General features: G+C 47.9%; 1 protein-coding gene across 1 annotated transcript in view; it reads left to right on the forward strand.

The window, feature by feature from the left end:
• The first annotated feature begins 1 nt into the window (after nt 1).
• Nucleotides 2-12,216, forward strand: part of Gnpat (glyceronephosphate O-acyltransferase) — a 27,025-nt gene continuing 14,810 nt past the window's right edge. The window contains exons 1-4 of the mRNA NM_010322.3: nt 2-281; nt 7,745-7,927; nt 10,302-10,478; nt 11,188-11,317. Coding sequence (NP_034452.3) covers nt 207-281; nt 7,745-7,927; nt 10,302-10,478; nt 11,188-11,317 — 565 coding nt within the window. The 5' untranslated portion in view covers nt 2-206. The remainder of the gene's footprint in view (nt 282-7,744; nt 7,928-10,301; nt 10,479-11,187; nt 11,318-12,216) is intronic.

The raw sequence follows: 12,216 nt of genomic DNA on the forward strand, positions 1-12,216 counted from the left end.
CGCGGCTTCTGCGCGTGCGTCACGGTCCCTGCGCGGCCTCGGGCCTGGTTAAGATGGCGGTGCCCGGGGTCCCGTGCAGTGGCCGTACGGAGTGCCACTGTCCTGGGCAGACGGGAGCCGCCCCGTGCGAAAGAACCGCCCCCAGCGGCTGCACTACAGCCGTGTAGCAGACCAGCCCAGGCCCCGCCAGGGACGGCAGCCGCGCCATGGACGTTCCTAGCTCCTCCAGCTCCCGATTCTCGGTCGGCTCGGCCAGCCCTAGCAGTGTGCTCCTCTATGCGGTAGGCGCCTGGGAGGACCAAGGCCCAGGGCAACGTCGCGGGAAGGACAGTCCCTCCCCGATCCCTATGTCCCCAGCCCACGACCCTTGCTTGTCTTAAAGAGCGGGTCCTAACCCAGTTGGGTACGTGGCTTGGTATCCACGGCAACCATGTGTCTGCGCCTCGGTTAACGCGTCTGCTTTTACAAGTTTGTATCGATGGCGGTCCCTCTGTCCCTTCTCCCCGTCAGGCCGGGAGCCCCCGCACACAACATGAGGGGAGCATTAGAGTTCTGCCTGTTGAGTAGTAATCTTAGTCCTGACCTAGCCCGAGAAGACTTTTGGGTCTCCACCTCCCGCCTTCTCCCCAGCCCTCTACCTTAAGTATTCCTGAGAGAGAAAAATATTCGGCTACAATATGCGCGTAGAGTTTTTTTTTTTAACTCTTACTTGGAACCTCAGGAAATTACTGTCTTCTATTCGTTATGTTTGCACAAGTTTCTGAGTAGGATACCCATTGCCACTGTTTTCTGTCCAACTTACCTTCTACACTACCCCCTTCCGCCCCCCACTTCCTTCCTCTTCTAGTTTTAACTGGTGGTTTGCCCCGTTTGGTTTCCAACAGAGTGTTGGTCACTTACAATATTCACGAGCAATTATCAAGGTGGAGACTTCGTGTGCTTTCACTCCGTGGGTTTGCACAATTACGGGTGGGGTGGGGTGAGAATTTGCTTATTTTTATGTGTATGAGTGTACCTGCATGTGTGTATGTGCACCACGAGGTGTCTGGTGCATCAGAGGCCAGCTCTGGGAATTGAGTTACAGATTGTGAGCTGCCCCAATGTGGTTGCTGAAGGAATGACCCTTAACCCTTGTGCCATCTCTCCATCCTCGGGGGAGAGTTAAAAAAAATCTTAATTAATTATTTTTGAAACAAGATTTTCTTGGTTTGTTCTCTGGCTTTGGCACTAGCTGTGAAGCCCCAGGCTTTCTGGATCTTGCATTCCTCATGCCCTCACCTCCAGAGAGCTAGGATTATAGTCTACACCACCACTCTTGACAAAAGTGCCTTTCAAAGGGTATTTCCATGCTATGCCAGTAGTTAACACCATTTTCTTTTCTTTCCTTTCCTTTCCTTTCCTTTCCTTTCCTTTTCTTTCTTTCTTTTTTTTTTTTTTCTTTTTGGTTTTTTGAGACAGGGTTTCTCTGTGTAGCCCTGGCTGTCCTGGAACTCACTCTGTAGACCAGGCTGGCCTCGAACTCGGAAATCGCCTGCCCCTGCCTCTGCCTCTGCCTCCAAAGTACTGGGATTAAAGGCATACACTACCACTGCCCAGCTTTTGGTTTGGTTTGGTTAGCACAACTACTTTTGGAATGTGGGCAAACTTCTTAAGTTCCATAAAAAAATTTAGATTTATGATTAATCTGAACTGTAGCCTTAAAGCCTATGGCTGGAACCTCTGTCATTGACTTCACCATCTTTAGCCTGTTATTCTAAAGCAGGCACATTGGAAAAGAAGAGTGTTCTGATAGCTCTAACTCCAGCTTCTTGGCCTTTAAGTGGGTTTGTGCGTTGATTGGAACTTTCCTTGTACGTGTTTATGAAAGGAGTTGGTTTTTTTTTTTTTTTATGATGAAATTGTTATCAGCTTTCTGTGAATAAGTAAGGTGACTGGTCATGAACATTTCCACTTTGGAGGCTGGACAGCAGCTTTCTTTTTTTTTTTTTTCCCCTGAGACAGAGTTTACTTTGTGTAGCTGAGGGTGCCTGGAATGTGCTCTGTACACCAGTTTGGCCTCAGACTCTGCTAAGAGATCTGCCTGCCTCTGAGGGCTGGGATTAAAGGTGTGTGCCACCATGTGGTGGTACACTCTTGTCTCAGCAGCCCATAACAGTGGGCCTGGCTAATGTTTGTGACTGCACAGCTGGTGACCATGGTAGGCAACTTCAGGCTGCCTAACTTCCTCCACCACACTCTTTCTGTCTGTGCAATACTCTCTGTCTAATCTGTAGTACTTCAGTGACGTTAAGGTATTGCTAATGTTGCAAACATTAGGAGTACCTGCAGGCTCCCAGGTTTTAGTCTCAGTTCCAAAGACTGCTTTGCCTCTAAGCGCACAGGAAATAGTAAATGTCAACACATAGTTGAGTCAAGTGGGGTAAGTCAGGGCAGTGATTAAAGCATGCACTAAATGTTGTTGGCGTCGAGGGACGAGACATCTGGTTGGTTTGGGCACTGGAGAAGGCTCCTACAAGATGACACCAAATCTGAGTTTTTGGGAGGTGAGGACTGCTGCAGTGTTAGGTAAGAAAATCACACCTTGTGTGCCGGGAAACTGATTAGAGAATGATGAAGAAGGCAGGAGACAAAATTAAGAACATAAGCAAAAGGTATTGTCTAAAAGAATTTCATGCTGGTGGTGTCGCACGCCAGTAGGCAGAAGGCTGAAGGAGGCAGAGGCAGGAGGATCATGAGTTTGAGGCCAGCCTGGGCTACACATTTTGGGGACAAGAGAGATGACTCAGCGGTTAAGACCATTGACTGCTCTTCCAGAGGACCTGAGTTCAGTTCCCAGCAACCATATGGCGGCTCACAACCATCTACAATGGGATCCCATGCCCTCTTCTGGTATATTTGAAGACAACTACAGTGCTCATATACATAAAATGAATAAGTCTTATTTCACATATCATGGGTATTCATGGATTTTATAGAGGACTAATTTTCTCTGCGTTTATGGTCTAGGAAGTCTAAGAAAACTACTAGGCTTTTGGCGCGATTGTCTGCATTAGTGAGATCTTTCATGCTAAAGAAACTCAGGGTGGGGAGGATGTGATCATAGGCACAGGGATCAGTCAGGATGAGCGTCTGTCCTAGTGCACAGAGTCTGGGATGCACAAAGCATGAGGATTTTATGCACAGGTATTTAGGGCAGAAGAGCCTTGGCACTGGGAACCAGTTGTATCTAGGACCTAAGGAAAGTGGGGGCAGTCTGAAGTAGGCGGCTCGGTTCCTGTGGTTTGGCAACTGGGCAGATGCTGATCTCTCAATGATAGGAAATACAGGGGAGGAGCAGGTCTAGTCAGGTAGAAAAACAGTTTCGGTCTAGGATGTAAAGTTGTCAGCTGTGGATTATCATGATCCGGATCAGTTACATCCTAAATGTTTGGGAGGCATCCAAGTAGAGTTAGGTATGTGATACCCAAGCAAAAGAGGAGAGTGTGACTGAGAATGTGGATTTGACAAGTCCTTGGCAGGTAGGATGCATCTGAAGCTAGCTAGGAGTGCACTCTTCCAAAGAGACTGTGTATGTGTGAGTCCATATCTGTGCCCCAAATGCACAATCCAGATCCATGGTCGCATGTTAAGACCATCCAGTGAACAGCCCAGGCTCTTGTATATCCCATCTCAGACTGACCTGGCCTGGCAAGGGCTCCTGCTCTGATTCACTGTTCAGTCTTGCTTTCTGTGTTTCACCACCATGGCTTTATATCTCACAGGAAGGAAGTGTGCTATCTCTTCAGAATGCTCATGGTCACCTCTGTGTGGCAGGACTTTGCATTGCTAACTCTTTTTTAATATCAAGGACCCAACACAAACATTGCCTGAACCACTCAGTATGAAGTACTTCCTCATTAACAGCCTGCTTTATCTCCTCGAGCTCATTCTGTGGTGGATCACAGCAGTCATTGGACTGGCGGGCCAGGGCTGATGGGTAAAGATTCGTGGCATTTGTAAGCCTATTGGTAAGACAGCCATTAATGAAAACCAAAGTTTAAGTCACTTAAAATTACACTTACACATTTTCTACAAAATAAAGATAAGTATTACCAAGTTTCCTAAGTAGTTACTGAACACCACTGTTATCTCTGTTGAGAGGTTGTTCTCTTAGGGAAAGGTAGCACTCCTGTGTTATCTCTGTTGGAGAGGTTGTTCTCTTAGGGAAAGGTCGCACTCCTGTGTCATCTGGCCCTGCTGTGCATCTTGGCCAGTGCTAGAGAGGTGTGAGCTGGCCTTGATGGGAGGACATTTGTCACAGAGTGCTAAAGCCTGGGCCCCACTGGAGGTCACTGACCAGCACACTGCCTCAGTGGAGTCGCTCCCAGCTGAGCTTGTCTGTCTTTGCTGAAGGGCATGTTTCTTTCTGTGCAGTGTCTGCTTGCCTGTTATTGCTGCATTCCCAACCTAGAGCAAAGGGCCTGGTGCAGAGAGCTCTGAGGGGCCACTTGCTGAAGGCAAGCAGTGGGGAGGGACAACCTGAGGTGGGGAACACGCTTCAGCCAGACCTTCCCTACTGGATTATCATTTGTGCTGTGTTCTTGGGTAAGTGGCCATTCAAATGAGTGTGCTTACTGGCAGCAACTACGGCTCCTGCTATAACCCTTTGCATAGGAGGGCAGGTGGTGGGTGTCGTGCTGACTTGAGTGCATAAAAAGATGTGCATTTGACATTACAGACAAGGGAACAAGGGGATACGGGCAGAGGGGTGGGAGAGTAGTCATACCTACTTGTCAAGCTTGCCATCCATCCATCCATCCATCCATCCATCCGTCATCTGCCTGCTCCCCTGGATTTGGGTTCATAGTTGACCTGGATTCCACCCTCAACAAGTTCCCATAATGATGACATTGTCCTTTTACCTCCTAAGGGCGCGAGTAGGAAGTCTCTAAGCTCTTCCTTGCCCTTACCTTATGTAATAGTGGTTTCTTGAGTCCCAAGTTTGAGTGCTGTTACTTTATTAAGGAGAACTGTAAAGTTTAAGAAGGCTTTCGAGTCTAACAAGCAAAAAGCATGTGTTATGTTAGGATGGCTGCACTTAGAAACATGACCAGATGCGGATGTGCTAATGATATGTCCTGCCTTTGGATATATTGTTAGCATGCATAGATATGTAAGAACAGTGTGTGAGCACATGTGTAGTAGATGTAACTAGCAGGCAGAGAGTCCTTTGTAGGTGTGAGTGAGTCTGGGGAGCTCCAGAAGCCCCCCTGGGAATGATGCTGAAGTAGGTCCCGGAGAGCAGCAGGGCTGTCAGACAGATGCCTACATGTCAGGAGGATGTCAGCATGGCTTCCTGTGGCAGCGTAGCACAGTGAGTTTCCTTACCAGGGATTAAACAGTGAGTGAGCTGTGTCTTAAGAGAAGGGGAGGCGGCAGACATAGCAGGCCTTCCCTGACTCTGAAAATGACCTTGGCCTTATTCTAAGTAGATGGAACTCATGTAAGTATTTTTAAAAGCAAAGAACAACCTGTGTTTTGAGTATGTGATGGCAGGCAGGAGGATGAACTAGGGCACCATTTAGGCAAGGGTGCCTTTGTGTTTATTGTGCAGGCTGTTGGGTAGCCTCACTGAGAGTGGGGCCTGTGGATGTTGAGTAGATGCTCTACAGTCTCTAAGGCCACAGTAAGGAGGTTGGGAGGAATGATGCCCAAGGTGTAGGTGAGATGACAGTTGATAGTTAAGATTGCAAGAGAATAATCAGGTTGTAGAACCAAGCCAAACAGTGGGCAGGCTTTGGAGAAGTGTGGTGGGAGAAGTGCCAGCCGTGGGTTTGGAAGCATGTGACCATTCTCAGCCGTGGCGGGGCAAGGGGAGTGACCCAGGGGGAGTGCATTTGTCTAGCCTGCATGCAGTAGCACCACAAAACCAACCAAACAAAAGAAACCAAATGGCAACAAAAGCCAGGGGAACACATGAGTGCCCAGCATTTGTGGAAGGCCAAGAGATGAGGACTGGAGGAGGTGAGCCAGTATAGTTTGATTTTTGGATTTTGGGTTTTTTTTTTGAGGGGGGTGGTGGGTTGGGGGAAACTTCCCAGTTTAAAAGTCATTGAATTGGAGGAAGGAGGTAGACTTTTTATTGCTGTTGATGAGAGAGTACTGAATTCATACCAAAGTCAGGAAATTTCAGAACCATTGGATGAGGGGAAAGAAGACTAGTAGATGCTGGCCCAGCCAAAGCAGACTCACACTGAATCCTCTGTGGTTGTCTTTAAGAACAGTTGTGCCTTTTCATATAATTCCAAGTAGTGGAATACAACCCGAGTGTGCCACAGTGAGATTAATAAAATTAAAACAGAGGAAGGCAAAATAATGGAAGAAGTGTAAATGGCAAAAATCAGGTTGACGGCCTCAGTGTGCGTCTGGTGGAGAGAGGTCTCTGTGCTTAGGAACAAGCATTCCTTAGAGCAGTCTCCACTTTAGGTCATTACACATAAAATTAGATTGTTTTTGTTTTTTTGTTTGTACTTTGTCTGCATTTTCTGAATTTTTAAGTGAGCTCAAAGTCATTTTGGTAATTGAAAAAAATGAAGATGTTATGAAACATGGTAATAATGTAACAAGTTGTTTTAAAGCAGTATTTACTCTAAAGGGATAGGGAGAAACAGGAGGGATGAATTACACATGGCACGGCCTGTGTTTTGAATAAGACACATGTTTCTGTAGTGCTGTGGGTACCTCATGTTGACATGGTGCCATACACATGCATGGCAGTCAGTGTGGAAGCCACAGGTCCCACTGAGCTGTGTCTGCTGCTCGGGAGCTGAGGGCCAGCAGGCAGGTGACCCTGCGTCTTGAGATTCCTGTGGATGGACGACAGCTGCTCAGAGCTTGCAGTGGAACTTGTCCTTCAGCATGTCAAGCTCTCAGAATAGCCCGGGCATTTAGCAGCTGGCCGAGCTCACTGTAGTCATCATACCTACCACTGTTAATTAGTTGGTCAGGAAAGCATTGTCGTAAGAGGACCCTGTACTCTCTGAAGGGAGAGCAAGGATTTGGTGGATGGCAACAAGCTGGGCCCATAAATGCTGAACAGGGGGAGGTGGAGTAAACTCCTTGTTTTATTTGACTCTGCTTTTTCTTTTTGAGACAGTCGTGTGTAGGCTGGGCTGGCCTTGTACCATGCCGGTTTTTACCCACCTCTGAAGGACAGGGACTACAGAGGCTTGTACCAACACACCCAGCTTAGTTTGGGGTTTCTAATATGTGTTTTTATTTTTTAAAGCTAAATAGAGGCAGACAAAATGAGTTTGTAGATGTGGTACTGAGTTTACAGAACAGAAATACCGTGGTCAGTAGGCTGTCTGCTCAGTGGGGCGGTGCTTGTGAAGCCCGTGAAGGGCCTTCGGTTCAATCTCTGGTCCAACAAAACAAAACCACCAGCTCACCGTCCGTGGTGGGTAAGCCTATAACCCCAGCACTTGGGAGGGAAGATGCGGAGATGAAGATTGAGTTCAAGGTTGTCTTTTGGTACAGAGAGTTTGAGGCCAGGAGGGGCTACATAAAGCCCTGTCTAATAATAACTAGTAATAATAATTGAGTGCTAATTACAGATTGTGTTGGCGCCAACTTTCCTTTGTCTGAGCCTAGCATTAGAACACTTGTAGTTGTTGCTCAGGTGTCCCACTGGGGCAGAGGGAAGCCGTAGTAATTCTTCCTTTTCCACTGGGCTCCTTACTTTCCTTCATTTCCTTCTTCACAGAAAGACCTCAAAAAGTGGGATGAGTTTGAAGATCTGTTAGAGGAGAGGAGACACATCAGTGACTTCAAATTTGCAATGAAGTGCTACACCCCGCCCTTGTATAGGGGGATCACTCCCTGCAAGCCAGGGGACATCAAGTCCATTGTCCTCAGTTCTGAAGAGATCAACTATGTCATTAAGCAGGTAAGAGCAGAGTTGTTCAGGCATAGCCAGCCTCCTCTAATATAAGTGGGTTCGTCCGCTGTTTCTCTGAATTTATTTTACAATCTCAAGTTTAGCTGCATGGCACGCAAACGCGTGCTATCATTTTGTTAAAACACTGGAAGGCCAGCAGAGAAGTAACATGGTGCCAAATGCATGGTATGTTATGAAACACAACTTGTACTGAAGAGCCCACAGCTTGAGGGGCCAGTTAGTTACAAGCAAAGCTAATTTGGTGTAGGGAGTGAGAGGTGGGGGGTGGGGGTGGGGCAGTTAACTCTACCTGACAAAGATCCAGGCTTTCCTAGTGAAGAGGGTAAAGAGAGTTTCTAGCCAGATAGATCACGTCACACCTCCACATGAAAGCTGCATGAGAAGCTCTGAGGAATCCTGTGCCTCTGTCTCACCCCTGTGTCAGCTGCATTCAAATGTTGGCTGTAGGATCTTGGATCGGTAGCTTTTCAAGAAGCCCGGAACTCTGGACCTGCAGTTTGTTTTCAGAACAGGAGGTCAGAGCAAAGGTTCACGTAGAATGCTGCATAGATTCAGTCTGACCAGCATGGAGGACAGAAACTGTGGGGAAATGCAGGGAACTCCAGGGCGAGTGGGGCTCAGTGGGGCTGGGAAGCTCTGATGCTCCCCTGGGGTGTGCTGTGTAGATGGGGTGTAGGAGCACTGCTCAGGTTTTACTTTGAATGTGGACCTTGACCCACGCCCTTAATCCCTGTGCTTTGCTCTGCCATTATCACCATGGAAATGTTGTCGGTTCTCTGTGGTTAGGCCTGTTTCATGAATGAAGACGAGTTTCCTCACCGCTGCATACCCAGGGACAGTACTAGAGCACCCAAGGCATGTTTTGCAGAAAGTTAACTCGCATCCTGATGTGAAACTAAGAACCAGAGAGCTCCACAGGCCAGGGGTCTAAGCTAGGTGGTTGGTACGCATATATAGTGGAACTATTGTTTCTTGATCCAAGGTGAACAAAATGTAAGATTAAAATCAGTGAGAAAGACAATGACAATTCTGTCTACCCCTGAGAGTGTCCCTAGGGAAGCAGCGTACTGTATGTTTTGTTTTGATTGGGTTTCTTTGCCATGCTAGGAATGAAATTCAGGGTCCTGCACATGGTAGGCAGATGCCCTACAACTGAGCTGCATCTCCAGCAGCATGCGTGTGATGTTACAGTGATGGTGTTCCCTCTGCACGAGAAGGGGCTGCAGAGCTCATGGAGCTCAGACTGGTCTCTAGTCCTCTTGTTTCCACTCCTCAGTGCTAAGATTACAAGGGCGCACCCTAGCGGGACTTAGAATAACCTTCTCCTCCATGTATAAGAAGGCGTACACACACAGTACACAGTATGTACACACGCTGTAACATGGCGGTTCATCATTATGAAGCATTGCATGCTGGGATGACTACTGGGTTCTGTCCTCACAGGCTGGTGATCCTGAGGGTTGCCACCCATTTGAATCAGGTGAGCTAGGAGTCCATGACAGCTCTGGTGGCGCTGAGTGGTGGGAAGTTTTCAACACTGTTGTCATTGTGCAGAATCACTCTCGTCAGTGTATGTGGTCAGTCCCTGACAAAAGCACTGCTCACTATGTGACGCCTGGCTTCTGTGGTGCCCTGGAGCCGACGTCCCACAAGTCAATCATTTGGTAGCTCAGGTTGGCCTCAAGGTCTGGGTTCTTCAAGTGTTGGGATTTCAGACTTGAAAGCATTTTTGTCGGTCAGTCGGTCGGTTGGTTTTTTGCTTGAGCTTTCATCTCCCCGTTGTTGTTCCTGCCTTGCAGTTACTCTGGCTTCTCTTCTTCCCTGGCTCCTGCCTACTTTTCCTGGGGTGGCTTGGGTTAATGTGTTTGGTTGCTAGGTCACTGTTTGAGATAAGCTCTGAGGAAATGTACGAGTGCACTGAGAGGTGGTGCTATCCAGTCCTCCTTCCTGGATTAGGTTAGGGCAGATAAGTAGTAGATGAAGGGTCTGGCAACACTGCTCTCTGTGTGCATGTGTCTATGTGCCAGAGGTCAACCTTGGTTGCCATTTCTCAAGAGCCATGTGGATTCTTTTTAAATTTCTAGCCTTTAAACCTTCTTAAATTGAATCCTTTTTCACAGAACATGGTGCTGTGCCCTTATGGTCCTGGCAGTCAGTAGGCTGAGGTAGGGTGGGAGGACAGTGAGTTCAAGTTCAGCCTGTGCCACAGAGGACCTTTGCCTAACAAAGGAAAGGAAGTGCCGAGCATCATTCACTGGGTTAGTGAATCAGGTCAGGCTTGTCCCAGAGAGCACGCGCTGTCTCAGACTTCCATCACAGGCTGGTTTGATCAGAACTCATCTCTGCTTTGCCTTCTTTTCAGCTTTCTAGGGAGTCGCTGACAGGTGTGGATGTCCTCCGAGAGGAAGCCAGTGAGATCCTCGAGGAGATGAGCCACAAACTGCGCATAGGAGCCATTCGGTTCTTTGCCTTTGTTCTGAGCAAAATCTTTAAACAGATCTTCTCAAAGGTGTGTGTGAATGAAGAAGGCATTCAAAAGGTGAGGATGGCTGGTACTGATGGTCTTGGCTTATCCTGTGGTATAATCCATTCTAGGATGTTCCACTTGGACTGAATGCTGAGGGTGGGTTGTTAGGCACCCACTATGGCCCTAGGGGACATGTCTGTGGCTTGTCCTTCTTAATGTCAGACCTACAGGCTTACAGCTTAGTCAAGACTTACAGACACTTAGTGTCACACGTTCACAGGTTACAAAGTGATAGAGGGATTTTCTCTGTGCTCATGCAGATTCCTAGCCAACGTTTCCATTATCCATCGCCTATGCTGGTGTGATTTTTATGTAAACATATTCTCTTAGGATTTGGTGGTCAAGGTCAGTTAACTTGATTTATAACACAAACGATAGACCTTATTGCCAGCTTTCTACTTGCCACAACTATATCCTTATGTGTTGCTTCTCTGCTTCCCTAGACGTCTTTTTTTATTTAACTTATTTATTTAGAGACAGGATCTCTAGCCTATACTGGCCTTGAACTACCCAAGTGACCAAGGAGGACCTTATTTCTGACCCTCCTGCCTTCATCCTCCCAAATGTCCCAAATGCTGAGCTGACAGGTGTGAGCTCCCCCGGCCTCTCAGGTGTGAGCCTCCGTGCTCAGCCATAATTTACTTCTCTGTTTTCTGATTTAACTTGTGGTTTTAGTGACGTGACAACTGAAGTTTTTGAAAATCTGACATTTTCTCCCAAGCTACAACGCGCTGTCCAGGAGCACCCTGTGGTCCTGCTGCCCAGTCACCGCAGCTACATTGACTTCCTCATGCTGTCCTTCATTCTCTACAGCTATGACCTGCCTGTGCCAGTGATCGCAGCAGGAATGGGTAAGTCTTCGTCTTCGTCCGTGCTTCTCCCTGTGCAGACTCGGCACTCTCTGCAGGAATGATGCGGGCACTAGAGGACCTGAAGGGCCCCTGTCTGCCATGCTGTGCTGGACCAGTTCCACTGTGAATGATGGCCTCAGTGTTGTAGCAGGCTGTGTCTGAATCCCCTTCCCTTTCAAAGCTGAGTGATAGTCCTGTGTATGGATGTACCACATTCATTTTACCCTTCAACTTTCCTGTCTGGGAACACTTCGCCTGCTTCTGTCATTTGGTTGTTTCAGGTGACACAGGGTCTCAGTCAGGTCACTGCTGACCTGCGAATAGATGAGAGCAACTAGGGAGGAAAGGGCTCTTGTCACTCAGAATGCTATGTAAGAGTTCACTGTCACAATCAGTGAGGGCGGGACCTGGAGCAGGAGCTGATGTAGGGGCCATGGAGGGTGCTGCTTACTGGCTTTCCTCCCCATGGCTTGTTCAGCCTGCTTTCTTACAGAACTCAGGACCACCAGCCCAGGGATGGCACCACCCATAATGTGTTGGGCCCTCCCACATCCATTATTAATCAAGAAAATGGCCCTACAGACCTGCCCACAGGCAATCTGATGGAGGTGTTTTCTCAACTCAATCTTCTCTTCCCAGAAGTCTCTTGTGTGACGGTGACAGAAAACATCTGGGCAGTACCCGCCTCTGGTCTCACGGAAACCTGAGCTTTACTTGTTTGAGGTCCATCGTCCTGTTGTGTGTTGTGTCCACGCTGCTCTGTGCGCTCAGCAGTAGCGCAGAGGAGTGGGACTTACTTATGTTCCTATGAGTGTTTGCAGTGCACATACTTTTCTTTCTCTAGTAGTAACTATCTCCGTGCTGTGACATGGTCATCACGGTTTGAAAAGAGTTATTGT

Source organism: Mus musculus, chromosome 8 (genome assembly GCF_000001635.26).
Source record: "Mus musculus strain C57BL/6J chromosome 8, GRCm38.p6 C57BL/6J".
In the NCBI taxonomy this organism is placed as follows: Eukaryota; Metazoa; Chordata; class Mammalia; order Rodentia; family Muridae; genus Mus; species Mus musculus.